A 27,206-nucleotide genomic window follows, 5' to 3' on the forward strand; every position below is an offset into this window, starting at 1 on the left:
ACTGTATATACAGGTACATGTGTGAATTACAGGCCCTCTGCCCCTGTCCTCTGGGTCAAAAAGACCCCGCTCTGGGTCAGAGTGACCCCGGCTCGTATCCGTGCTCTGCGGGGTCAGAAAGACCCGAGTCGCATCCCACGCGCCTCCGTTCTTTGGGTCAGTGACCCCGGCGCGTATCCTCCGTGCTCTGCGGGGTCAGAATGACCCGAGTTGAATCCCACGCGCCCCCCTCCCGTTGTCCTCGGGTCAATCTGACCCGCGTAACTGTATATACAGGTACATGTGTGAATTACAGGCCCTCTACCCCTGTCCTCTGGGTCAAAAAGACCCCGCTCTGGGTCAGAGTGACCCAGGTCTCAACGCGGGTCTTTCTGACCTTTCTCTCTGTCGGGTGAAAACGACCCGACGCCCGGAACCGCAAAGCTCCGCGCGCTTCATTTCCTTCGCCGCCGCGTGGGTTTTTTTTTGTCATCGGCCACCGAGCGGGACACAGACGGACTACGACGGCCAGTCGGCAGTTGTGTCTGCAGAGACAACTGCCGGCTCCGGCCGGCCGGCCGCACGCACGCACGCACGCAGGCCCGCACTCACGCAGGCCCGCCCTCCATCCATCCTGGACTTGTACACCTCCAGAGTCTGCGGGCGGCGGCGGCTGCGGGCTGGAAAGATAACTGCAGATCATTCGCACCCCAAACACAAGCCGTTCCGACTCGTCCCTTTCGGTAGGCGCTACAGAGCACCACCGTAAGCTCCGTAAAAACACACCCGACACACGTGGAAGAAAACACAAAACAAAAACAAAACAAAAACCCAAGCATACACACAGGAAACGGCTTCTTCCCAACCGGGCCGTCGCTCTGCTAAACCGTTAATCAGAAACGTCTACACGCGTGCACCGTCACCACTTTATTTCTGCACAATAATGAAAACCACCTTTTTAATAATAATAATAATAATAATAATAATAATAATAATAACGTCTTTCCCACACGTCGGACGTAGCGGCGGCGGCGGCACAACATTGCGTCGCCGAATACGTTCCCGGTTCACGTGAAATGCAAAAAGATTGACGCGGGGAGAAATAGGATCACAGGACACAGGACTTGTGGTTGTTGTTGTTTGAAACTTGCGTTTATTTCATTTGGTCATCACCTGCAGCGTTACAAGCAAAGACGCACGCGCACGCACGCACACACACGCAGACCTCGGCTCTTTTTCCTTCTCCGGTAACAGTTCCCGCTCCCGAGCGCCCGCGCACCGCCGACTCGCACGCCGCGATACGTAACGTTCCGTACTCGCGTCGTCCCCTCGGGTCAAAATAACGACTCGACGTGTAGACGACGACGTACTACTAACGCTGTCTTTGGTGCCCGGTGGTGTGCCGCCGCCTCTGCTGCTGCTGCTGCTGCTTGTTGCTGCTTGTTGCTGCTGCTGCTACTGCCTCTGCTCGCCTCTGCTCCTGCTCGCCTCTGCTCCTGCTGTTTGCTCGCTGCTCCTGCTCGCTGCCGCCTGCCGCTCCTATTGCTGCCGTTGCCAAAAGTCATCATGACGGCGCGTAGATTCACCAGAAGTCAGATTGTCGAAATGCTGGTGGACCCGGCGCGCGACGCTTCGCCGTCATTAGAAGAACGCGGTAGCGGTCGTCCTAGCGGTCGTCCTAGCGGTCGTCCTCGCGGTCGTCCTCGCCTCAAAGACGTCGCGACGGCGCCTCGTTTCGCCGACGGTCGGGTCGTCGACCCGGCGCGCGACGCGTCCCCTTCGGGAGTAGGACCCGGAGAAACGGAACGAGATGAACGAGAAGGACGAGGAGAAGAAGAAGAAGAAGAAGAAGAAGCGCGAGAAAAAGGCGGTAGCGGTCGCGGTCGTCCTCGCGGTCGTCCTCGCCTCAAAGACGTGGCGGCGGCGGCGCCTCGTTTCGCCGACGCGTCCTCTTCGGGAGTAGGACCCGGAGAAATGGAACGAGATGAACGAGAAGGACGAGGAGAAGAAGAAGAAGAAGAAGAAGAAGAAGCGCGAGAAAAAGGCGGTAGCGGTCGCGGTCGCGGTCGTCCTCGCGGTCGTCCTCGCCTCAAAGACGTGGTGGCGGCGGCGGCGCCTCGTTTCGCCGACGGTCGGGTCGTCGACCCGGCGCGCGACGCGTCCCCTTCGGGAGTAGGACCCGGAGAAACGGAACGAGACGAACGAAAAGGACGAGAAGAACGAGGAGGAGAAGAAGAAGAAGAAGAAGCGCGAGAAAAAGGCGGTAGCGGTCGCGGTCGTCCTCGCGGTCGTCCTCGCCTCAAAGACGTGGCGGCGGCGGCGCCTCGTTTCGCCGACGCGTCCTCTTCGGGAGTAGGACCCGGAGGAACGGAACGATACAAACGAGAACGAGAAGGCTGTAGCGGTGGAGGAGAGGACCGCCGCTCTGCCAAATCCATTGCGACCGCGAGTCGTTTCCCCAGAATTCAGGATGTCGAAATGTTGGTCCGTCAACCGTCAGGAAGAGGAGGAGGAGGAGGAGGAGGAGGAGAAGGAGAAGGAGAAGGAGAAGAAGAAGAAGACAAAGAAGAAGTAGAAGAAGAAGTAGAAGAAGTAGAAGTAGACAAAGAAGTAGAAGAAGAAGAAGAAGAAGACGAAGAAGTAGACGAAGAAGAAGAAGTAGACCAAGAAGAAGAAGTAGATGAAGAAGTAGATGAAGAAGTCGATGAAGAAGTAGATGAAGAAGAAGAAGAAGCAGCAGCAGACGCCGCCGCCGCCGCCGCTTCTCGAGGCAAAAGACGGACCTTGCTGTCGAAAAACGGTGAAATATCGTGGTCCTCGACGCCGTACGACAGAGCGGGACGCCCGGAATCGCCGCGCCCGCCTTCGCTCCGGGGGCCCACGGCGTACGCAAAGTCGCACGCCCGGGACGCGGCCTCGACGTTCCGCATGTTTGTCACGCCGGCCGTGGAAAGGATCGTCCTGGAGATGACCAATCTGGAGGGCTCGCGAAAATACGGCGACGGCTGGAAAGGGATGGACGAGACCGACCTGCGCGCCTACATGGGCCTGCTGATCTTGGCGGGCGTGTACAGGTCCCGGGGCGAGGCCCTCTCCAGTCTGTGGGACGCCGAGAGCGGCAGGGCCGTTTTCCGCGCCACGATGCCGCTCAAACGCTTTCACTCGTGGTCGAGACTGCTGCGCTTTGACGACCGCGAGACGCGAGGCGAGAGACGCGCGACCGACAAACTGGCGGCCGTGAGGGAGGTCTGGGAAGCGTGGGTGGCGCGCCTGCCGCTCCTCTACGACCCGGGCCCCGAAGTGACGGTGGACGAGCAACTGGTTCCCTTCAGAGGTATACCGTTTGGCCGCCGGCTCTGCTTTTGATGATGATGGCGACGGTGGTGGTGGTGGTGGTGGTGGTGGTGGTGGTGGTAATAATAGTAATAATAATAATAATAATAATAATCCTCTCTCTCTCGCACGCTCTCGTCCGCCAGGCCGGTGTCCTTTCAGGCAGTACATGCCCAGCAAGCCCGCGAAATACGGCATCAAGTCGTGGGTGGCCTGCGACGCCAGGTCCAGCTACGCGTGGAAGATGCAAATCTACACCGGCAAGCCCAGCGGCGGACGACCGGAAAAGAATCTGGGCACGAGGGTCGTGCTCGACGTGACCGAGGGCCTGACGGGGCGCAACGTCACGTGCGACAATTTCTTCACCTCCTACGAACTCGCGCGGCTGCTCCTGCTCAGGAACAACACCGTGGTCGGCACGGTGAGAAAGAACAAGCCCGAGCTGCCGGCCGCGCTGCTCGCGTGCGGCCAGAGACCCGTCTTTTCGTCAATGTTTGCCTTCACGCCCGACGCCACGCTCGTCTCCTACCTGCCGAAAAAGAGCGGCAAAAAAAACGTGGTCCTCCTGAGCACCAAGCACGCCGACGCCAAGCCCCTCGTCGTCCTGGACTACAACCGCAACAAGGGCGGCGTGGACAACCTCGACAAGGTCGTCGGGACCTACAGCTGCCGAAGGATGACCGCCCGCTGGCCCCTGGTCGTCTTCCACAACATGCTCGACGTGTCTGCCTACGACGCCTTTGTGATATGGCGAGAGGTCCACCCCGACTGGATGCCCGGCAAACGCAACAAGAGGAGGGTGTTTCTCGAGCTGCTGGGAAAGGCGCTCGCCTATCCGTTCATGGAGAGGCGGAAGCGTCCGCCGCCATTGTCGCCAAAGCTGCCCGGGTGGCCTCCTCCGAGTCCTCCTCCTCCTCCTCTGACGCCGCCGCCGCCGCCGCAGGAGCGTGCGAAGCCTCGGCCTCCTCCTCCGAGACCTTGTCCTCCGACACCTTGTCCTCCGAGACCTTGACCGCCGCCGCCGCCGCCGTGCCGCGCGGGGTGGCCAGTAAGCGAAAGAGGTGTCAGATCTGCCCCTGGAAGAAGGACTCTAAAACATACACCGTGTGCAACGGGTGCAACAAGTACATCTGCAAGGGCTGCACGCTGACATACTGCCCGACGTGTGCCGATGCTTAGGGTCCCCTCTATCGCCTCTGCCGTTGTCCTCGGGACTAAAACGTGTGTGTGTGTGGTTGTGTGAGTGTGTGTGTGTGTGTGTGTGTGTGTGTGTGTGTGTGTGTGTGTGTGTGTTTGTGTGTGCGCAAGGCTCCAGTTTGACCCCAGGACGCAGGGTGTATGATTTCCGAGTAAAGGCAACACGAGGGTTAAACTGATTTCCAGCATGCACAGACACTAAAAGTGGATTCTCTGAAAGAATACAGATTTTCCACCATATTATGTGTCTTAGGACACAGGATTTACAAGTTTCATGATATTTTCATGAATACCTGATGCTTTGATCACTTTTCTGCCTCAAAGCTGTATGTTCATTTTTTTATGCTCTTAACCCTCCCGTTGCCCTCGGGTCAATCTGACCCTCGTAACTGTAGATACACGTACATATGTGAATTACAAGCCTCTACCCCTGTCCTCTGGGTCAAAAAGACCCAGCTCTGGGTCAGAGTGACCCAGGTCTGGGTCAGAGTGACCCCGGCGTGTATCCGTACTCTGGGTCAGAAAGACCCGAGTTGAATCCCACGTGCCCCTCCCGTTGTCCTCGGGTCAATCTGACCCGCGTAACTGTATATACACGTACATGTGTGAATTACAGGCCCTCTACCCCTGTCCTCTGGGTCAAAAAGACCCAGCTCTGGGTCAGAGTGACCCAGGTCTGGGTCAGAGTGACCCCGGCGTGTATCCGTACTCTGGGTCAGAGAGACCCGAGTTGAATCCCACGTGCCCCTCCCGTTGTCCTCGGGGCAATCTGACCCGCGTAACTGTATATACACGTACATGTGTGAATTACAGGCCCTCTACCCCTGTCCTCTGGGTCAAAAAGACCCAGCTCTGGGTCAGAGTGACCCAGGTCTGGGTCAGAGTGACCCCGGCGCGTATCCGCACCCTGGGTCAGAAAGACCCGAGTTGCATCCCACGTGCCTACGTTCTTTGGGTCAGAGTGTGTGTGGTTGTGTGTGTGTGTGTGTGTGTGGTTGTGTGTGTGCGCGCAAGGCTCCAGTTTGACCCCAGGACGCAGGGTGTATGCTTTCTGAGTAAAGGCAACACGAGGGTTAACGAACAGGCGTTGAGGGAGATGGTGAGAGAGGGGGTCTTTTTAAATCCAATTCCAAATGCCCCTGGTCCACATTAGTGGGAAGCAGGTCCTGTCTCAAAAAATATATATGTGCTCCATCACATGCTGATATTGTTGGCAAATAGAGGATGACCAGAAATCCGGCCCCTGACAGTGTTTTGCATGTGATACACTGCGGCTGAAAAGGTGCCTGTGAGACAGGCAGATGTTCCTGTTTTCTGCAGGATTGTGTTGCAGACTTATGTCGTTGCTGTAATTGTGCCAACACAAGAGAAACTGAGCAACTGGAAGATAACTGTCCTGACACTGACAGTGAGGACTGATTGTCCTTAATCTGTTATTTCTTATTTAGTTTTGTACCGTTTTATAAATCATATTTGTCATAAAGATTGTTTTTATGGTTCAGTGTTGTTTTCATTTGTGGAAGAATGAATGAATGAACGAATGAACAAATGGTCATTGGTATAAGTACAATTACTGCATTTTATTGATACAAGGAAGGAGGTTTATTTGTCACATACATAGAAATACTTACGTAAAGCATGTAGTCCATGTTAGATCGTCAGTAAGGTATGTCAAACTTGATCTAAATGACTTAACATAAGCATAACATTACCGTATAGTTGCCGCATTGTTCTTATTGGCCGCAGCTATGTATACGGCACTATTTAGAATACATTTAGCCCACTTTTGACGATGCTTTCCTCTTTATCGGTAACGTTGAATCTAACCACGGGAGCCGCCATCTTGCCATTCTGTTGACAAAAAGCAGCTCCCTCATTGGTGTAGAACGATCACGTGTCGAGCCGTGACACGTCCCTCGCGACCAATATCCTATTGCGCTCTAGAGAAAGTATTTATGCATAGACGCATCGATAATCGACTGGAAATTCAGCGACAAACTTTTTTTGGGGTTCTTTTTTATGAGCTAAAAATGTGCGACTGTGGACCAGGTTGAAACGAAAACAGTGTTCACCTTACGACATAAGGAGAAGGAGGAGCACTGCGTGAGCACGACGTGGAGGTGGTCTAGACTTCATTCACAGAGTCAAAGCGCCATCTACTGGCTCAACAGGACTTTTTAAAATCTGCTCCAAACATGTCTTGCCCAAACTTGATGACAGAGAGAGTAACCTTTATTCTTAAATACTGATGAATCTGCCTCATGGATCGTGGAGGTCACCATCGTGGAATAAGCCTACTACGAACTATTAATACACTCAATATTCATTGAATGTGTTTTAACTCTAAACTCTGGAGTGAGCAATTCAAAAAACGGGTTAATGCAAGATAAATAGACTGCAATGACTTCAGGATGTTTTGAGAATGGAGGGTAAAGTTAAATAGACGCTTTGTCACTGAAAGTCTTGGTTGTTGTATATTAAAAAGCCTGTTGGAATTGAAATGTGTTGTGTGATCGAGCGAGTGTGTGATAGTCAGTGTGTAATGGTGTCCACATCATGTAGCCATAATCGTACAGAATTATACACATGTACCATCCAAGAGTCAAAAACTGCATTTGTGTGTAATATATTTAATAAAACAGGAGATGTTTAATACTTACATCAGTGTAAAAAAAGAAACATCTGTATTTCCATGTGTAAAACATTGACATTGTACAGTGTAACACAAGAGGATGTAATCTGGATGATTGTAACATAGAAATATGGTGTATCAATGTACACAAACTGCAGTACAATAAAAGGGTGTATACACACACAATAATTACGTTACACATACAGCAAATGGTAAGATATGGTAACTACATCGCATTCTGCATGTCACAAACTAGAAAATAAACAATCAAAATACACTCTTACATAGACTATACGGTTCCACTACCGCCTAAACGTTATTCTCTGCTTAATTACCAGTAGCCCCGGAGGTGCGGAAGAACACCGCATTAATCTCTAGGTTTGGTTCACTGGGGCAGGTGAACATAACCTTGGCATTCTCGAGATTAAAACTCACATCTACGCCCGGAGGGTTGGAGAACCCAGGCTCGACCTTTTCCATCCCACACTTGTAGGCCAACAATGTAATGAGATTGACAAGAAGGCCTTCTGAGGGTTTGCAATCCAATACCACCTTGAGCTGCCTATCATTCGGTGACTCACGTGAAGCCTCCTCAGATTGTGCCACATACTGAACCGTAAACCACCTAGATAGATAAAAGATCATTTTTCTAAACGCTATTGTCTCGGTAATGCCTTTCAGCATGTTGTCAACGACCGAGAATACCTTAGGATCTCCAATCCGGGGCTTCGCAGTGCACCACATTGCCAAGATGATCTGTTTCTTCAGCACGAAACAGCACCAGTGAAATTTGTACACACCGAGGAACACGTCGAACAGTTTCGGCAAGTAGTCATCGGGTCCGATCATCTTCTCCGTCTTGGGCGGCGCACGCGTTCCGACTAGAATGTGATCCCAGAATCCCGGAACGTGAGGGATGAAGACATACCTGTAGGCTACCTCCTCTGGCATTGCTTCGCGTGTCCTGTACACGAAGGACGTAATGTCGGTCCTGCCGATGAGATGGTCGAAGGCTGTGTGTAGAAACAAACACGATATGCATCAGGTTTTCGCCCAGGGATCGCAGCCATCGAGAGAGGATGTATAGTGAGAAAGAAACACGCCTACCTTCTCGCAGGACCCCAACACTCGCACCGGGCGTCTTATTCAGCAACTGCTGCACATGAAGGTCGACCTCTTCGTCGGTCTCGACATTGTCATCGATTTGAAGCTCGAGGTCCCATTCTCCTATAGGCTCTAGAAATGACCAGTCTGCCAAGTGGATGATGTTGCCATGGCATTGGAGGGGTAACACATTGTGCATGCGACAGAAGCGTTGCTCCCGGTAACATATTGTGCAGATCACACAGCCGCATGCACATTGGACAGGTCTGTTGAGTTGAATCAAGAAATCCTCACAGATCACGGCCCTGTCGAAGGTCTTTTTACAGTTGGAACATAGGATTGATTGTTTCACCAGAGCCCTCAGCTGATCAGCTGTGAACTCGAGTGCTTGATAGGAGCCTTCCTGAGATTGCAATGGGGCGAGAACTGACTGATGCTGTGACGGGAGGTTGTCCATGCTGTTATTGTGATTTTGTTGGTGCGCTTGAGACAATTGACACCCGATGGCAAGTTGCTGAGGGGATACGATATGAGAGGACTCCATTTGATCATGTCTTATGGCATTCAGAATGTATGGCCCTATACCAGGTTCAACTTGTGTGGGTCCCACCCTGAAGAGAGACTGAGTTCCAGCAGTGGCAGAGTTGAGCCCAGACAAAGCATGTGGATCCAATGTAGGGCAGTAATCACCTCCACTGAAGAAATTGTTTATGTCATCATCAAATGCAGCCCTGTAGAAAGAAATAATGAATGATGTCACCACCTTAAAATAATATTACACAACACTCGCTCAGCATCACATCAACAAATGAGTGATAAACATACCTGGTAGGTTGGTTGCTAAGCACAGAATCCTCCAAATCCATTACATTATTACATTACATTACATGTCATTTGGCTGACGCTTTTATCCAAAGCGACTTACAGTACTGTTACATTCATTCACTGTAGACGCAGCTACAGGGAGCAACTCAGGGTTAAGTGTCTTGCTCAAGGACACATCGACTAGGGCGGGGGTTGAATCTCCAACCCCCTGATTGAAAGACGGACCTGCTACCCACTCACCCATCGTCGCCCTTATCACAGAGTTGGTTATCTGCGGTGTTGCTTGTGAAATTAATCACAACGGTTGACCTCTCTCCGGCTAGGGCTGTAGTAGCAGGGGCAGCTTGTGTGGGTTGCTCAAATGTATCTCGACTGCCGTGGCCCTGGGACTCGTTTGCATATCTCACAGCATCATGGACAGCGTTTATGTTACCCACGAATACATTCCTGTAGAAAAAAATCATGAATGATGTCACCACCTTAAAATAATATTACACAACGCTCACTCAGCATCACATCAAGAAATGAGTGATACACATACCTGGGAGGTAGGATGTGAACCATAGCCTTCAACTCTTTTGAAGACTGAACGGCAGAATCAGCAACGGGTGACTCTGTGACGGCCAGCGTGTCTGTAGACGGGGTTGCATCAGACACAGGTGGAGCTGTAGATATAAGATTGGTGTTATACATTTCACACTCCTGTTGATCTTCAGATCTGAACCGAGGAGCCGTGGACAGGACATGGGACATAGCTGGTGGCTCGGCAATATTGCTACAATGGGACTTGGACCCAGGTACCCAGGTACACAGGTAGAAGTGTTCAGCTCGTTTTGTGTGGGAACCAATGCAGTGCTCCTTGGCTCAGCAGCGACACTGGCAAAGTAGGTCTGAGGACAATCTGCTAAATGTGTTGACTCCTGCAGCCACAAACATCTCACTGGTAAAGGTCTTTTTGTTTAAATTTTCACTCACCAACATGAAGGCGTCGCCTTTCACGACGATTGCTCAGTATAGCTGGAGACTGATTGCTTGTTGAGGGCCTGTCAGAGTTGGCGTCAGTTCTCGGTCTCTGTGTAGAAACAGCCTTGTACTTTGACTGATTGGCATCTGAGGAAGCGGAACGAATACATCATGAACATCATCGTCGTCAAACTTTTATTCCAGGCTCAAGGTCCAGATAGAACAAAACATTTTGTTTAAACATACAAAACCACAAGCAAAACACACAAAAACAAAGAACTACACACGACTTAGAAGTAGTCAACTTAACCAGTGGCTCCAGAGCTGGGACTGGTATTGGTAAGTGCTGAATTTTATCTTTGATAAAAACATGATGATCTCATTTTCTGAGTCATCAACCCGGCAGATAAGCTTGTGCATTACATTTCTTAAAACTGTGTTAAATGTGTTGACTCCTGCAGCCACAAAACATCTCACTGTCAAAGGTGTTTAAAAAAAAAAATTGCACTAACCAACATGACAGCGGCGAGAGCGGCGTCGTTCCCTACTATTGTCCAGTGTAGATGTTGATGGATTAATTGATGAGGGCCTCTGAGAGTTGGCGTCAGTTCTCGGTCTCTGTGTAGAAACAGCCTTGTCCTTTGACTGATTGGCATCTGAGGGAGCGGAAAGAATACATCATGAACATTATCGTCGTCAAACTTTTATTCCAGGCTCAAGGTCCAGATAGTTTTTTCTTTAACTTACCACCACTTTGCCATGGTGCTTGACAAAAGTCTCTATTTCCCAATGAAGCCGGATTCGTTGATGAGTGCGCTCTCATCGACCTGTTTGATTTGGTAGTAGGCTGTGCAGAGAGCGCATTGGCATTGAAGTCAAAGCCATCTGAGTGAGCAGAAAGGATAGGACATAACAGAAGGATTAATATTCATGTATGACATGATGCATGATTTTGAAAATATTTCTAAGTACTTTTTCTGTATAAAACGTCTTCTGCTTTCCTTAAAATACAAAAAAGTACAAAATGCAATTTAGATTTAGATTTATTAAATGTACCTAAAAAATAGTTTGAACATGTATTTCATTAAAACGACTGAGTTCTCCTGATTGGACTCTGATCTATGATAGACTCAATTACACTAAAAACTGATTGAATTGTTAGTAGCCTCCTGGTGTTAACGATGACAGCTTTTGGGTGATTCAGTCAAATTGACCCGGGAACATCACAGCGGGATAAATATTGAACAAAACAAAATTATGTTTTTACCTGACTCGAAAAAATTCGACAAATGTTTTCTTTTTGTCTTCCTCTTGAAAATCTCTGTTCGCTCCGCTGCCTCAGATAAGAATCTAGCAGATAGGTCTTCTAAAAAGACGGTCGGACCTGCTTGCATCTCTGGAACATCTTGAGTCGCCGTGTCCGATTCATCACTAGTATGTGGCAGATGTTCCATGTTGAAGTGTCCTGGCTTAGCATGAAACAAAAGATGTTTGGGGTTTTATAGAAAGCCTAACACAAAGTCATTTCATTCAAGACTGGACACTGACCAATCCATGAACGCGCACTCACCCACCTATATAAAGTTAAGAAAGTATTGGGATGACCTATGTCAGCAGGGAGGAAGGATTTGTAGTCCCCCCCCCCCCCCAACACACACACACACACACACACACACACACACACACACACACACACACACACACACACACACACACAAAGACTATCCAACAACAACAAGCAGCACTGTCGCCTCACAGCAAGAAGGCCCTGGGTTCGAACCCCGGTCGCTCCAGGTCCTTTCTGTGTGGAGTTTGCATGTTCTCCTCGTGTTCTCCTCGTGTCTGCGTGGGTTTTCTCCGGGTCCTCCGGTTTCCCCATCATCATAAAGACATGCACCGCAGCCTCACCCCGGGTCATATGGATGTGAATGAATGTTGGTGGTGGTCGGAGGGGCCGTAGGTGCTGATTGGCTGCCACGCTTCCGTCAGTCTGCCCCAGGGCAGCTGTGGCTACTGATGTAGCTTACCACCGGGACGACTCTGTGTGTGTGTGTGTGTGTGTGTGTGTGTGACAACTGGACTCTGGACTGTAAAGTGACTTTGAGTGTCTAGAGAAGTGCTATATAAAATAAATGATTATTATTATTCTAACAACCACCTGCAGAATCCCTTCGTCTCCTCACCTCTTGTGTGGAGCAGCCTCCAGCTCCAGGATGTTGAACTCCCAGCAATCCTCATCATTCAGCATCTCGGCGATGGCCGGAGGGACGTCATTCAGAGTGACTGGGACGGCCAGCTGGCTCATATCTCTCTCTCTCACACACACACACACACACACACACACACACACACACACACACACACACACACACACACACACACACACACACAACATTTTAGTCGGTGCAAGTTATGTTCATTTGTACACCACATTTAAAAACTGCTTCAGATGATCAAGTGCTACAAAATAACTTTAAAATGAAAGTAGCAGTTCATGTACTTGTGTAGGCCTACATGGACCAATTCAAAGTCCGCTTCTCGCAAAGCACGGTCAAAATGCCCGGATGTGACTTGATCCTCCCATGGAGGATGCATCTGAGGAGAGTTGTGCGTACTCTGGTCAGCCGATATCCCAGAATGCATTTCGCACAAGCAACCGGAAACAATATCAGAGGAGAAAATAAACAACTGATATAAATACTGCTTTTGTTGAAACACAGCATGTAATGTTAAGATGTTTTTTAGGCAAGAAGTCAGGAGTTTAAAAATCAAATATGTGGTTGGTTCGTTATTATTCAGCCTATAAAGATACAGATTTGAGTGGCCGTTTCACATTGCCACTTTTAATAGTATTGGCACTTTTAATAATATGTTTCTGGTCATAACACATATTACGTTCGCTTCCTTACCGGAATTTTATCACATTTCTCCGGCGCAGCGTTGCTTCTTTTTACCGCCGACATTTCCTCATCTTCCACCAGACTTCGTCGTCCGTGTGTGTCGATTTATAAATGTAAATATCCTATTTTTTAAATGCACGTGGTAGGCTATAGCGTAACTCGCATGAAATAGGTCTGTTCGTTTCCGCATTCACTAACCACTACCGTAAATACGGCAAGATACAATAAAAGCGCACCGTCGGGTTTTAAATCATAAACTTCTGTTTTGGCTGGCGGTCCGTGTTTTAAAGATTAAAGAAGGAGGACTCTGATGTAAAACACCTTTCCTGTTCGGGAGCCCGCTGTGCGGTATTAACTGTTTTTTGAATTAACTGTTTTGGTACGCGTGCATGAGGCAAATGTTCCGTCGGAGTGGCATCGAGTTGCCTCTACAGGCATAGCTTAAATTGTTTACGCAGACTAAGCGGAGACACCAGGGCATCCATCAAGCCAGCGGAGACAGATGGAGTTGGTTCAATGTCGAAAAGAGAGAATGTGGTGGTGAGTAAGGAGCCTCGATCAAAAGAAACGTGTTACTGGCCTGCAATCTGAGGGTTTTATGACACTAACACTGTGTATGAACCGACCAGGTGCCACATGATGTATGCATCCCACTTCATTTCTTATCCGGTGTTGTGTTTCCAGCTTTCAGAGCCCAACTATCTAGAACTAAGATGTGATATTACTGCGGACTGCATAAACATAAGCATATATTAATGTGTGTTACCATGCCTGTATAATGACTTTATTTTACACTATGATGTGATGTTCTATGTATCCAATATAATCTGTATCACCACGCAAGGTTTAACACGTGTTATCTCAAAATCCTGTGTGAAAGGAACCGTGAAAGGTTCTTCCCGTAAGTCTGAGTGATGAGGGTTAGGGTTAGCACGTTTAACAATATACACAGTATATCCACACACACACACACACACATAAAGTGCACAAATATTTATAGTTTTGTTTAAAGGGACCTGAGCTGTCAGAACAATAAATAGTTAAAAATACAGATCAGAAAACTTAATAGGATTTATTGGAACATCGGAACCAACCAACCAACCCCCACACACACACACGCACGCACACACACACACACACACACACACACACAACAAATACATCACCTGCCTTTCCTAGGATGTGAAGGACGTGTGACGTCACAATACATTTTTTTTAAAAGGAGCCACCGGAGTGACTACCTCAATTAAATGAAGAATATCCAACAACAAGCAGCACGGTGGCTCAGTGGTTAGCACTGTCGCCTCACAGCAAGAAGGCCCTGGTTTCGAATCCCGGTCGCTCCAGGTCCTTTCTGTGTGGAGTTTGCATGTTCTCCTCGTGTTCTCCTCGTGTCTGCGTGGGTTTTCTCCGGGTCCTCTGGTTTCCCCCACCATCATAAAGACATGCACCGCAGCCTCACCCCGGGTCGTATGGATGTGAATGAATGTTGTTGGTGGTCGGAGGGGCCGTAGGTGCTGATTGGCAGCCACGCTTCCGTCAGTCTGCCACAGGGCAGCTGTGGCTACTGATGTAGCTTACCACCGGGACGACTGTGTGTGTGTGTGTGACAACTGGACTCTGGACTGTAAAGTGACTTTGAGTGTCTAGAGAAGTGCTATATAAAATAAATGATTATTATTATTCTAACAACCACCTGCAGAATCCCTTCGTCTCCTCACCTCTTGTGTGGAGCAGCCTCCAGCTCCAGGATGTTGAACTCCCAGCAATCCTCATCATTCAGCATCTCGGCGATGGCCGGAGGGACGTCATTCAGAGTGACTGGGACGGCCAGCTGGCTCAGATCTCTCACGCACACACACACGCACACGCACACACAACATTTTAGTCGGTGCAAGTTATGTTCATTTGTACACCACATTTAAAAACAGCTTAAGATGATCAAGTGCTACAAAATAACTTTAAAATGAAAGTAGCAGTTCATGTACTTGTGTAGGCCTACATGGACCAATTCAAAGTCCGCTTCTCGCAAAGCACGGTCAAAATGCCCGGATGTGACTTGATCCTCCCATGGAGGATGCATCTGAGGAGAGTTGTGTGTACTCTGGTCAGCCGATATCCCAGAATGCATTTCGCACAAGCAACCGGAAACAATAGCAGAGGAGAAAATAAACAACTGATATAAATACTGCTTTTGTTGAGACACAGCATGTAATGTTAGGATGTTGTCAGGCAAGAAGTCAGGAGTTTAAAAATCAAATATGTGGTTGGTTTGTTATGATTCAGCCTATAAAGATATGCGGCGGAGATTTGAGGTTCTGCTCATGACCAGTGAGCTCCGCAACGCCGGGCGGTCAGCGCGCTGTGTGGCCGCCGAGAGCTGCTTGATCTCGGCAGGCTTTTTAAAATGCTCCGCTGGCTCTGATGTCCCCGCAGCGGTTAAGCATGGTAAATAATAATTGGGTTTTGGAGGATCTAACGAATACCAAGAGTTTATTATTTATTCACATTAATGTGAAATCATTTTGACTGAGGGTTAAGATTCCTAACTTAATATTGGAATTAAACTTTAACCTTGAACTATAGTGTCTTTTTACTTTTGACCGAATTGTTTGCTATTACATGTGTAATGTATATATATATATATATATATATATATAGTTGGAAGAATGGCAAATTAATGTGAATTTTTCGTACGGCAAAAGTCCAGTGTGGAGAACCTGAGGCACAAAGTGTGAAGTACAAGACCATAGAATTAGTACAGGCGTAGCTTAAATTGTTGACGCAGACTAAGCGGAGACACCAGGGCCATCCATCAAGCCAGCGGAGACAGATGGAGTTGGTTCAATGTCGAAAAGAGAGAATGTGGTGGTGAGTAAGGGACCTCTATCAAAAGAAACGTGTTACTGGCCTGCAATCTGAGGGGTTTATGACACTAACACTGTGTATGAACCGACCAGGTGCCACATGATGTATGCATCCCACTTCATTTCTTATCCGGTGTTGTGTTTCCAGCTTTCAGAGCCCAACTATCTAGAACTAAGATGTGATATTACTGCGGACTGCATAAACATAAGCATATATTAATGTGTGTTACCATGCCTGTATAATGACTTCATTTTACACTATGATGTGATGTACTATGTATCCAATATAATCTGTATCACCACGCAAGGTTTAACACGTGTTATCTCAAAATCCTGTGTGAAAGGAACCGTGAAAGGTTCTTCCCGTAAGTCTGAGTGATGAGGGTTAGGGTTAGCACGTTTAACAATATACACAGTATATCCACACACACACACATAAAGTGCACAAATATTTATATTTTTGTTTAACCCTTGTGTTGCCTTAGGGTCATTTTTACCCGAATCAATATTACACCCTCCCCCCGCTTTAGGATTAATTTGACCCCATTCAATGTTTAATGTCGGTGTTCTTTCGGTAGTCAACAAACAAACATAAAGTGCCTCACACTTAAACTTGGAAAACAATATTAATTCTAATAATTTTCTGGAGGTTTTAATTGCTGGCATCAAATTGAACCCAAAGGGTAAAATATGTTTGTAAATATAAAGGTAACAGGAGGGTGAAACATTGATTCGGGTCAAAATGACCCTAAGGCAACACAAGGGTTAAAGGGACCTGAGCTGTCAGAACAATAAATAGTTAAAAATACAGATCAGAAAACTTAATAGGATTTGTTGGAACATCGGAACCAACCAACCAACCAACCAACCAACCAACCAACCCCCACACACGCACACACACACACACACACACACACACACACACACACACACACACACACACGCTGCTGCTGCTCATTCAGTGGCCCAATTTCTTGAGGGAAGGACGGCCGTTTTTTTAACCAGACTTCATTCCTTCTTTCAAGATATATTTTTAAATATTCCACCTCCATATTCCCTGGTAAGTAACTCATCGCCGAATGACTAGATTTTAAAAAGAAAGGGTATTAGCTTATATTTGTGAAATTAGAGCTTTAATGTCATTTTGGTTGAAGACCATGTTACGTTTGTGTCACAACATTATTTCTCTATTTTGTTATATATCAGGGGGGGCGGGGGGGGTCACACTTTTTCAGCACGCGAGCTACTTATAAAATGACCAAGTCAAAATGAAATACCTACGGTGCGTGCACTCTGCGACACGTAGACAGGAATGACATGCTGTTGTGTAGTTAAGAACAGAATGCTGTTTAGTTTAATAAAAGAACAAATACGTGCTCTAGAGAACATTTCAGGGGATCAGATATACATTTATTTTTGGGCTGTGAGGCTACTTTTTTTCCTGTGATGTCGCTTCAGATTTGAGTGGCCGTTTCACATTGGCACTTTTAATAATATTGGCACTTTTAATAATATGTTTCTGGTCATAACACATATTACGTTCGCTTCCTTACCGGAATTTTATCACATTTCTCCGGCGCAGCGTTGCTTCTTTTTACCGCCGACATTTCCTCATCTTCCACCAGACTTCGTCGTCCGTGTGTGTCGATTTATAAATGTAAATATCCTATTTTTTTTTTAATGCACGTGGTAGGCTATAGCGTAACTCGCATGAAATAGGTCTGTTCATTTCCGCATTCACTAACCACTACCGTAAATACGGCAAGATACAATAAAAGCGCCCCGTCGGGTTTTAAATCATAAACTTCTGTTTTGGCTGGCGGTCCGTGTTTTAAAGATTAAAGAAGGAGGACTCTGATGTAAAACACCTTTCCTGTTCGGGAGCCCGCTGTGCGGTATTAACTGTTTTTTGAATTAACTGTTTTGGTACGCGTGCATGAGGCAAATGTTCCGTCGGAGTGGCATCGAGTTGCCTCTCAGGACCCGTCTCGACTAACTAGGAAATGCACATTTCCATCGATTAGCCTCTCTGTCACGTTCTTTTTATGTAACACTAATGTTTTAAAGACTAAACACGGAGGACTTTGCTGTAAAATGCCCAACCCTGTATCAAAAAAATTACGTTCCCCCAGACCTAAAATGCAATTTGCAGTTACGTTTCACTGAAATGTATTTCTCACCAAATTAAGTTTGACTGAAACGTATTTCTCTCCAGATTACGTTTGTATTTGACGTATTGTAGCGACCCTGGGTCAGGAACGCTACGAGACGTAGATGGCTTATAGGGTGTTTATTCAGAGAACATAGAACAAGCTACTGTTGGCCGTAGCCTACGCCAAAACGACCGCAAATCGCCGTGAAAACCTCCAAACCAGCTTCATGTCTGCTCCGGGTCATAGCGCTGCCCGAGCAGTCGTAACACAACAACACACACACAACAACATCACTCGCTGTCCAATCACAGACACGCCTCACAGCTACCAGCTCGTGAGACGTTCACTTACATCCGGAACATAACATTTATAACATAACATTCCCTCAGTCCGTTACACTACCCTCCCCCCACAAAGTCCCTCGCCCTCGAGGGGGCAAACAAAGTCTCTCAGGTGGTCAGGGGGCCTGCGGTTCCTCTGCGGCTGCCATCGGCGCTGGGGAGAAGGAAAAGGGGTTAAGGGGACGCTGGGACCAAGGGCAGGGGACGGGAAGGGAGGGGCGGGGCCAGGGACACTAAGAGCCTGTGAAGGGGCGGGCGAAGGCTGGGCCCATTGGGAAGGGTTTGGGGGTAGTCTGGGCTGAGTCCAGGGTTCCCGTGCCCCAGGCTCTTGTCCTGATGGGGTGGATGTGCCCGGTAGGGGCCAGCCTGTCTCGATGCAGAGCGACTTTCCTTCCTCGTGGTGGCAGTTGGACCCTGTACACCACCTCTCCAAGTCTCTCCAGGACTCGGCAGGGCCCCACCCACTCACTGTCGAGCTTTGGGCACCTGCCCTTCTTCCTCTGAGGGCTATACACCCAGACCAGCTCTCCGACTTCAAAATGGCGTCCTCTAACGTGCACATCGTAGTTCCTCTTTTGCCTTCGCCCGCACTGCGCATCTGGTTCCTGGCAAACTCGTGGGCCGACTCCAAGCGGTCCTGGAGTTTCGAGCATAGTCGAGCCCCGGGACCCTGAGGCGTCAGGAGGTTTCCCCATCATCATCTCCCCTGGCGTCCGGATTTCTCTGCCGAGCATGAGAAGGGCAGGAGAGCAGGAAGTGGAGTCCTGCACCGCAGACCTGTAAGCCATCAGCACCAGAGGCACGTGGTCGTCCCAGTCGCGTTGATGTTTAGCTGCCACTATGGCCAGCTGTTGTGCCAGCGTGCGGTTGAACCTCTCGACCAGCCCATCGCTCTGTGGATGGAGGGGTGTCGTGCGGGTTTTGTGGGATCCCAGTTTGTCACACATGGCGGCGAAGACACGGACTCAAAGTTTCTGCCCTGATCTGTGTGGATGACTTCAGGGGCCCCAAATCTGCTGAACATTCCCCCCACCAGAGCATCCACAATCGTCTCTGCCTCCTGGATCGGCATGCAGTACGCTTCGGGCCACTTAGTAAAATAGTCCATGGCAGTGAGGATGTAACGGTTGCCCCTCTCTGAGTGAGGAAACGGTCCAAGAACATCAATCCCCACCCTCTCCATGGGACACCCAGCCGGAAACTGCTGGAGCTGGGCATGAGATCTGTCTGCAGGGCCTTTCTTCGCTGTGCAGCTGTCGCAGCGGCAGTAGTCCTCCACATCCCGCCTATGTTGGCCCCAGTAGAACCCTGGCGGAGGCGACGGAGGGTCTTCACGCCAGTGACCAGATCCCGGAGCTCCATGCATTGCCCGCAGCACTGTCTCTCTCAGAGCCCTGGGCACCACCACTTGCCACTGTGTCTCTCCAGTCGCCGGCTCTTTCCACCCCCTCTGCAGTACACCATCACGCAGTCGCAGGGCTTGAAAAATTGACCAGAGTCCCTTTGTGGCTCGAGAACACATGGTAACCTCTCCCCAAGGTGGTCACTGTTGGGATCCCACCCAAGCGAGCACTGGCCTTATGTCGACATCCTCTTCCTGTTTGCACCCCCACTCTGCTGCGTCCACAGCTGTCAGTCCATGGCCCGCTGGCGTGCCCACCGGTCCCACGGCAGCACATTTCACACCAGGTTGCAGCCGCTCTTCTTCCTGCGCCTCTCTTTTCTCACAGTAGTTGCAGCCATCAGCGCTGCAAGGCCGGCGTGAAAGCGTCAGCATTTCCGTGGCGTGCCCCGGTCTGTGGACCACAGTGAAATCATCGCCTGTAGCTCCTCAATCCAGCGTGCCAGCTGGCCTTCTGGCTCCTTAAAGACATGAGCCACTGTAAGGCAGAGTGGTCGGTCCGGACTGTGAAGTGGAGGCCCCAAGGTAATATCTGAAATGTCGGATGGCACAGACCATAGCAAGCAGCTCCCGTCTCGTGACACAGTAGCGGCGTTCAGCCTTGTTGAACTGTCTGCTGTGATACGCCACCACTCTCTCCTTCAGGAGTCACTTGGGCCAGCACAGCACCTGCGCCTGCATTACTGGCGTCCGTGTCGAGGATAAAAGGCAGGGTGAGGTCAGGCGGTGAGAGGACTGGGGCCTCCACAAGGGCTCTCTGCAGTGAAGTGAACGCTGCATGGCACTCCTCTGTCCAATCAAACACCACCCCTTTTTGCAGCAGGCGGAACAGTGGTACAGCTATGCAGGAAAAACCCCTCACAAACTTCCTATAGTAGGAGGCCAGGCCCAGGAAGCTTTTCAGGTCCTGCACAGTGTTGGGGGTAGGCCAATCCTTCACCGTCTGCACTTTATCATCCATGGTGCCGACACCGCCGCCCCCAAGCTTGTGCCCCAGAAATGTGACCTCCTGTTGCATGAAGGAGCATTTCTGTGGGTGCAGCTTTAGACCTGCTGCTGCCACTCTCTCCAGCACCCGCCTCAGGGCCTCGAGAGCCGCCTGGAAGGAGTCACCATGCACCAGTATGTCGTCCAGGTACACAACACACTCCTGCCGAGGGATACCAGCGAGTACCCTGTCCATTAGCCTCTCGAACGTGGCAGGAGCATTGCAGAGGCCAAACGGAAGGACTTTAAACTGCCACAAGCCCCCATTCGTGATGAAGGCAGTTTTGGCCCTCGCTTCAGGGCTGAGAGGGACCTGCCAATACCCGCTCCGAAGGTCCAAAGAGGAGTACCAGGCTGACCCTGCCACCGTGTCGAGGGCCTCGTCGATGCGTGGAAGGGGGTAGGAGTCCTTTTTTGTCACTTTGTTGAGGGGCCTGTAGTCCACACAGAAACGCCACGCCTCCTTCTGCTTCTTGGGGACCATGACGATCGCCGAGGCCCAGGGGCTGGTGGAAGGCTCGATGATTCCCGCTCGCTGCATCTCTTGCAGGGCTTTGTCTGCCGCAGCCTGCCTGGCCAGTGGGAGGCGTCGAGGTCTCATCCTAATCGGCCGTGCATCTCCTGTTTCGATGTCATGCTGGATGAGATCTGTGCGGCCCACATCGCCCTCCGACATTGAAAACAGTCCTTGAACTCAAGAAGCAGCTGCCACAACAGGTCTTGTTCGCTAGAGTCAGACCACCACAGTTTGCCTGCCAGACCTCCTTCACTGCCAAGACTCTTTCACGGTCGCCAGGTGGAGAGGCGTTTGTCACCTGTGTGTGTGGACTTGTAGCTGGCGGACAGAGGCTGGGGTGGGTGCAACTCAGCAGCTGGCAGGGTGGAGGGCAGTGTGGATAGCTCATTTGAAGGGATGCAGCTAGGGGCAGCATCATGTGTTGTCTCAGCCGTCAGTGTGGCAACGGTGTGGGTCGCAACACAGCCAGGCCGGGGTGGCTGGCGCCACATCTGGATGACATGACCATCAGGGAACGTGAGAGTTCCTCTCTTTGTGTCGATGACACAGTCCAATGCCCCGAGAACATCCAGTCCCAGTATACAGTCCTCCAGGTTAGCAACCCACACCGGCAGCGGATAGACTTTTCTCCCAGGCCCAGACTCACTATTGCTGCCCCAACCATAGGAGTTCGCTCCTCGGTGACTGACTGCAGTTTCACGATAGTGGGAAAAATATCAGTTCCATTTGTCACCACATCGGGCCTCACCAGGGTTGCTGACGAACCTGTGTCTACCAGTGCAGAGCAGCATGTCCCTCCAATGGTGAGCATTGTATACCAACAGTCTCCTATCCATGTTCGACCCAGCACCACTAGTCGCTCTAGCTGACCATCAAAATCCTCCGGTGGTCTGGTTGCCCTTATTTGGTCGGACGGTTGCGTAGCTTCGTTAATTAGAGGGCTGGGACAGAGTGCCAGGGGTCCGCATCGTCCGATTATGCGGTCCCGGCTCGTTTCCTTGTTCGCGGTGGCACGGGGCAGTGTCGGATCAGGTGGCCAGGCTGGCCACACCCCAGCAGACTCTTGGTAGTGGCTTGTCTTGCCTCTCATCTCTCAAGTGGCAGCCCTCACTAGCTGGGTTAGCTCCCCACCCAGGCAGGCTGCGCCAACTCCCTTTCCGTCTCACAAGCAGCGCTCCTTTTGGTGCTTTTTCAACCACTTTACCCATGGCGCCAGCACACAGCATCTCTCTCCGTTGCTGACTCCAAAGCCTCCTGGAGCGACCCAGGGTGAGCGAGTAGTGTCTGGATGCGCAGGTCAGCTGGCAGCAGGGCCTGGAGGAAATGGTCCCTCGCTAGCTCACTCTGGATGGACGAGGGCATGTGGGCGAGGTGCGGTGAACAAGCCCTCAATGTCATTAGCGAGCTCCCTCAGCGGCTCCTCTGGCCGTCGCTGTCTGCTGCATAGTTCAGAGCGGAGCAGGCTAGTGGCAGAGCATTGTCCAAATCGTCGCTTTAGAGCCCCAATTAGTGCATCATAATCACTCCGATCATCAGGACTCAGCAGCAGCAGGCTTGATAAAGCGTCACCCGTGAGGCACATCGCTAACTGGAGAGCTTTTACTTCAGTGGACCATCTACTGGCATGGGCTAATAGTTCAAATTGTGCATGAAAAGCTTCCCAGTTGGATTTACCGTCATATCTGGGGGTCTTTATTGTGGACGCAATAGCTTCTCTCCGTGTCTCCGTGTGCTCAGTCATGTCCCTTCCTGCGGCCGCAGTTATTCCTCTACGGCCGCCATTTCCCTCACCGGCGCGGCCCGAGTGGCCAAAGCCAGCCTCCGCAGCCATTCTAGCTGTCATTTCTTTTACCCGCTCTCGGTGCTCCGTCGTCTGCCAGGCTCCGGCTGCGCCGTCCAATTCCCGTTCGCCACTTTCTCCTTCCCGTTTAATCTTGAGACGGCTCCCCGACGTCATGTTTCTCACCGTTGACGAGCGTTAGCCACTTAGCTTCTCTGCTGCTACCTCGCGTGGCGATGTTGATGATAGCGAAAGTTTTACTTCTGACACCAAATGTAGCGACCCTGGGTCAGGAACGCTACGAGACGTAGATGGCTTATAGGGTGTTTATTCAGAGAACATAGAACAAGCTACTGTTGGCCGTAGCCTACGCCAAAACCCCCGCAAAACGCCGTGAAAACCTCCAAACCAGCTTCACGTCTGCTCCGGGTCATAGCTCTGCCCCGAACGAGTCGTAACACAACAACACACACACAACAACATCACTCGCTGTCCAATCACAGACACGCCTCACAGCTACCAGCTCGTGAGACGTTCACTTACATCCGGAACATAACATTTATAACATAACATTCCCTCAGTCCGTTACAGTATTATAATTACAAATACGTCTCTGATCAACGTATCTTTGCCGTTTGTTATCTCTCTTTTCTACAATGCTGTTATGAATTGTAAAAAGCGTCTTATTTATTATTATGTTATATATGTTGTTTCGCCTGCGTAGACTATTATGACAGCAATAAGCGTTGTAACGGATCATATGAATTGGCGTGAAGACTTACTTCTGGTGACTCCTTTATTTTCTTTCTTTAGGTGACAATACATTAATTAAAACTCGTACACAATCATATGATCCGTTACAACGCTTATTGCTGTCATAATACGCAGGCAAAACAACATATAACATAATAATAAATAAGACTAGAGGACGTTTTTTACAATTCATAACAGCATTGTAGAAAAGAGAGATAACAAACGGCAAAGATACGTTGATCAGAGACGTATTTGTAATTATAATACGTCAAATACAAACGTGATTTGGAGAGAAATACGTTTCAGTCAAACTTAATTTGGTGAGAAATACGTTTCAGTGAAACGTAACTGCAAATTGCATTTTAGGTCTGGGGGAACGTAATTTTTTTTGATACAGGGTTGCAACTAAATACATGACAAAATGATCTTGCTGTCATTCCGATATTTATGTTAGTACTATACTGCCATCTAGTGGTAGAAAGGTGAACCCTTTTTAATGCCTCCTACTTTGAAATCGTTCAATATCTACATTAATAGGCTCTACACTACACCTCTGGCTCATTGATGTAGAAAACGAATGGTTTCATCTTACACTTGATAACTGTGTGTGTCTGAGTTTGTGTCTGTGTGTGTGAGTATGTGTGTATCTCTGTCTGTGTGTGTGTGTACGTATGTATGTGAGTGTCTATGTGTTTCTGTCAGTGTGTGTGTGTGTGTGTGTGTGTGTGTGTGTGTGTGTTTGTGAAACGATGTATTAGTTTGCATGCATATCAGTGGAAGTTGAAGGGTAAATCATGTTTTATTAACAATTCCCGAATTATTATTGATGAGAAGTAAACACGCCTGTAAATAAATGAAATAAATGAAGGGTTTATTGTTTTGAGTTGTTTGACTGTTAAGCATTTTCCTTATTGATTTTGATGTATGCATATTATATTGTATTGTTTGAATAAATATAGACGCTTTATACTACTTCCGCTTAACAGACAAATCGGACTTTTATTTTGAAAGGTTAAAAGGAAGCGCACTTATTTTTTAGGTTAAAAAGCGAACTTTATGGTTTAGATTACGGACAGATGAGCATTTTATAACAAGTTTAATAGTTGATTTGACCCGTATGGGACTAACTCTGTTAAGGTGGTGATAGTGTACGAGTTTTAATTAATGTATTGTCACCTATAAAAAGAAAATAAAGGACTCACCAGCAGAAAGGCTTCACGCCAATTCATATGATCCGTTACAATGCTTTTTGCTGTCAGAATACGCAGGCGAAACAACATATAACATAAGAATAAATAAGACTAGAGGTCAATATACTAGTAACTTCAATAAATACATGACAAAATGATCTTGCTGTCATTCCGATATTTATGTTAGTACTATACTGCCATCTAGTGGTAGAAAGGTGAACCCTTTTTAAGGCCTCTTACTTTGAAATCGTTCAATATCTAGATTAATGGGCTCATTGATGTAGAAAACGAATGGTGTCATCTTACACTTGATACCTGTGTGTGAGTGTGTGTCTGTGTGTGTCTGTCTGTGTGTGTGTGTGCGTGTGTAAGTGTGTGTCTCTGCCTGTGTGTGTGTACGTATGTGAGTGTCTATGTGTTTCTGTGTGTGTGTGTGTGTGTGTGTGTGTGTGTGTGTGTGCAGCAGGTGTCTCTGACCGCGGGTACAGTCTGCAGAGCTGTGCTCCAGCCTCCTCGTCAAATCCCAGCGCCGCGAAACTTCATATATATATATAATATGACAAAATATTCATAATAATTATTCAAAATCTTTTTTCTCCAAAGTAAGAGGTTTAGTCCACTCACGTGGAGCCCATTTATGTATTTGTTGAATGATTTCACTCTACACTTGATAACATTGACGCTAATTATTATGAATATTTTGATATCATTTATGGAAACAATCTTCAATCGCGTCAATGTTATCAAGTGTCGGATGAAATCATTCAATATCTACATCAATGGGCTCTACACTACACCTCTTACATTGGACAATTGATATAGGCAATGAATGGTTTCATCTTGCACTTGATAACATTGACGCTAATTATTATGAATATTTTGATATCATTTCTGGAAACAATCTTCAATATGTTGAATGTTCACTCAAAACTCTAAAACCATTTCTGTTCTCATTGTTTTGCTCCATCAACGACGAGCCGGCTAGCCAGCGGGAATGCCGCACCTTGAACGAAAGCCTCGCGGATGCCGCGTCTCGAGAAGGAGCCGGGGGTCTGGAGCGAAAGGCGCTCTGCCACTGAAGCCAGCAGCCGGCTGCAGCAGGTGTCTGTCCCGTGGTCAGTCCGCCGACCACCGAGCTGTCATCCGGCCTGCTCGTCAGATCCCAGCGTCGGGTCGCTTCACAACAATCACTCTAAAAACCATTTCTGTTCTCAGTGCTTTTAAGGTGGTGATAGTGTACGAGTTTTAATTCATGTATTGTCACCTAAAAAAAGAAAACAAAGGACGTGACAGAGAGGCTAAGCGATGGAAATGTGCATTTCCTAGTTGGTCGAGACGGGTCCTGAGAGGCAACTCGAGGCCACTCCTACGGAACATCTGTCTCATGCACGGTACCCGTACCAAAACCAGTTAATTCAAAAAACAGTTAATACCGCACACCGTACTTGAGAAGCAGAGGACAAAGTAGGTGACTCTGCTGATGCCTGTTCAATATACTAGTAACTTCAATAAGTACATGACAAAATGATCTTGCTGTCATTCCGATATTTATGTTAGACGTCGTTATAGGCTACATGCTTTATTACACACTGAATGAAGAATAAACTGGTCTCACATCGACTTGACGTCAGATAAAGACGTGAAACATAAATATCAGACAAGAGCATTTTGACAAGAACATCAACCGTGATCAATTGTTTCAGAAATTGCCTGAAAGACAGTCTAATTGCTGTTGTGTATGTATTTTATGTAATAATCTTTTCGGCGTTCCTGTTTTCGCTGTTATTGTCACAGAGTGCGACCGACCGACGAGGCTTCTCAGGGGACCAGCAGTCTGGCAAAACAGTGGACCATTAAGTATGATGCAGACTTTGTGATGTTGCATAATGCGAGTGAAACAATGTCTGACTCTTTTTTTTTATTGTCTGAAAGTTAATATATTCAATTTAATTTAATTCAGTTCATTTTAAATAACCCAATATCACAAATCACCAATTTGTATCAGAGGGCTTTACAATCTGTGCACACAAGACATCACTGACCTCACATCGGATCGGATATAGACATGACCAATATGAAATGTATCAGTTATTACCGGACCCGGACTGAAGAGAGTTGCACAGGAGTCTGGTGCTGGCAATCAAACTTGAGGATGAATTTTCATCTCTCAATCACACGTTACTAACTCTGCTTTCTCCCCGGAGTCCTTTTGACTTCACGTCTCATGGGGTCATCGCTTTAGCCAGTGCTTCAGAAATGTTTCCGTTCTTTGGTTAACATGGG

At 48.5% G+C, this 27,206-nt stretch overlaps 3 protein-coding genes across 3 annotated transcripts; 1 reads left to right on the forward strand and 2 right to left on the reverse strand.

Moving 5' to 3' along the window:
- Window positions 1–1,789: 1,789 nt before the first annotated feature.
- LOC130191309 (piggyBac transposable element-derived protein 4-like) lies at window positions 1,790–4,491 on the forward strand. Its single transcript, XM_056411004.1, has 6 exons — window positions 1,790–1,849; window positions 1,943–2,110; window positions 2,156–2,331; window positions 2,757–3,313; window positions 3,459–4,169; window positions 4,256–4,491. The coding sequence occupies exons 1-6, from the start codon at window positions 1,790–1,792 to the stop codon at window positions 4,489–4,491; spliced, it is 1,908 nt and encodes a 635-aa protein (XP_056266979.1).
- Window positions 4,492–7,123: 2,632 nt separating this feature from the next.
- Window positions 7,124–8,553, reverse strand: LOC130191313 (uncharacterized). Its single transcript, XM_056411008.1, has 2 exons — window positions 8,249–8,553; window positions 7,124–8,154 (listed from the first exon to the last, which is right to left on the reverse strand). Exons 1-2 carry the CDS (start codon window positions 8,442–8,444, stop codon window positions 7,469–7,471), a joined length of 882 nt encoding a protein of 293 aa, XP_056266983.1. The 5' UTR covers window positions 8,445–8,553; the 3' UTR covers window positions 7,124–7,468.
- Window positions 8,483–13,159, reverse strand: LOC130191310 (uncharacterized). The gene is made up of 11 exons (XM_056411006.1): window positions 12,943–13,159; window positions 12,534–12,649; window positions 12,217–12,346; window positions 11,301–11,498; window positions 10,781–10,918; window positions 10,546–10,689; window positions 10,046–10,180; window positions 9,612–9,735; window positions 9,311–9,517; window positions 8,570–8,976; window positions 8,483–8,511 (listed from the first exon to the last, which is right to left on the reverse strand). The coding sequence occupies exons 3-11, from the start codon at window positions 12,272–12,274 to the stop codon at window positions 8,483–8,485; spliced, it is 1,440 nt and encodes a 479-aa protein (XP_056266981.1). The 5' UTR covers window positions 12,275–12,346; window positions 12,534–12,649; window positions 12,943–13,159.
- Window positions 13,160–27,206: the final 14,047 nt, after the last annotated feature.

This window comes from Pseudoliparis swirei, unplaced genomic scaffold (assembly GCF_029220125.1).
Source record: "Pseudoliparis swirei isolate HS2019 ecotype Mariana Trench unplaced genomic scaffold, NWPU_hadal_v1 hadal_35, whole genome shotgun sequence".
NCBI lineage: Eukaryota > Metazoa > Chordata > Actinopteri > Perciformes > Liparidae > Pseudoliparis > Pseudoliparis swirei.

Coding starts and splice junctions, on each gene's coding strand:
- LOC130191309 (XM_056411004.1), top strand. CDS start 1,790: ATGAACGAGAAGGACGAGGAGAAGAAGAAGAAGAAGAAGAAGAAGCGC. Junction 2,111..2,155: donor GGCGCCTCGTTTCGCCGACG/GTCGGGTCGTCG, acceptor CTTCGGGAGTAG/GACCCGGAGAAACGGAACGA. Junction 4,170..4,255: donor GTTCATGGAGAGGCGGAAGC/GTCCGCCGCCAT, acceptor CCGCCGCCGCAG/GAGCGTGCGAAGCCTCGGCC.
- LOC130191310 (XM_056411006.1), bottom strand. CDS start 12,274: ATGATGAGGATTGCTGGGAGTTCAACATCCTGGAGCTGGAGGCTGCTC. Junction 9,736..10,045: donor AAGGCGACGCCTTCATGTTG/GTGAGTGAAAAT, acceptor TTATATCTACAG/CTCCACCTGTGTCTGATGCA. Junction 8,977..9,310: donor TGTGATAAGGGCGACGATGG/GTGAGTGGGTAG, acceptor TTCTTTCTACAG/GGCTGCATTTGATGATGACA.
- LOC130191313 (XM_056411008.1), bottom strand. CDS start 8,444: ATGCACAATGTGTTACCCCTCCAATGCCATGGCAACATCATCCACTTG. Junction 8,155..8,248: donor TGTTGGGGTCCTGCGAGAAG/GTAGGCGTGTTT, acceptor TTCTACACACAG/CCTTCGACCATCTCATCGGC.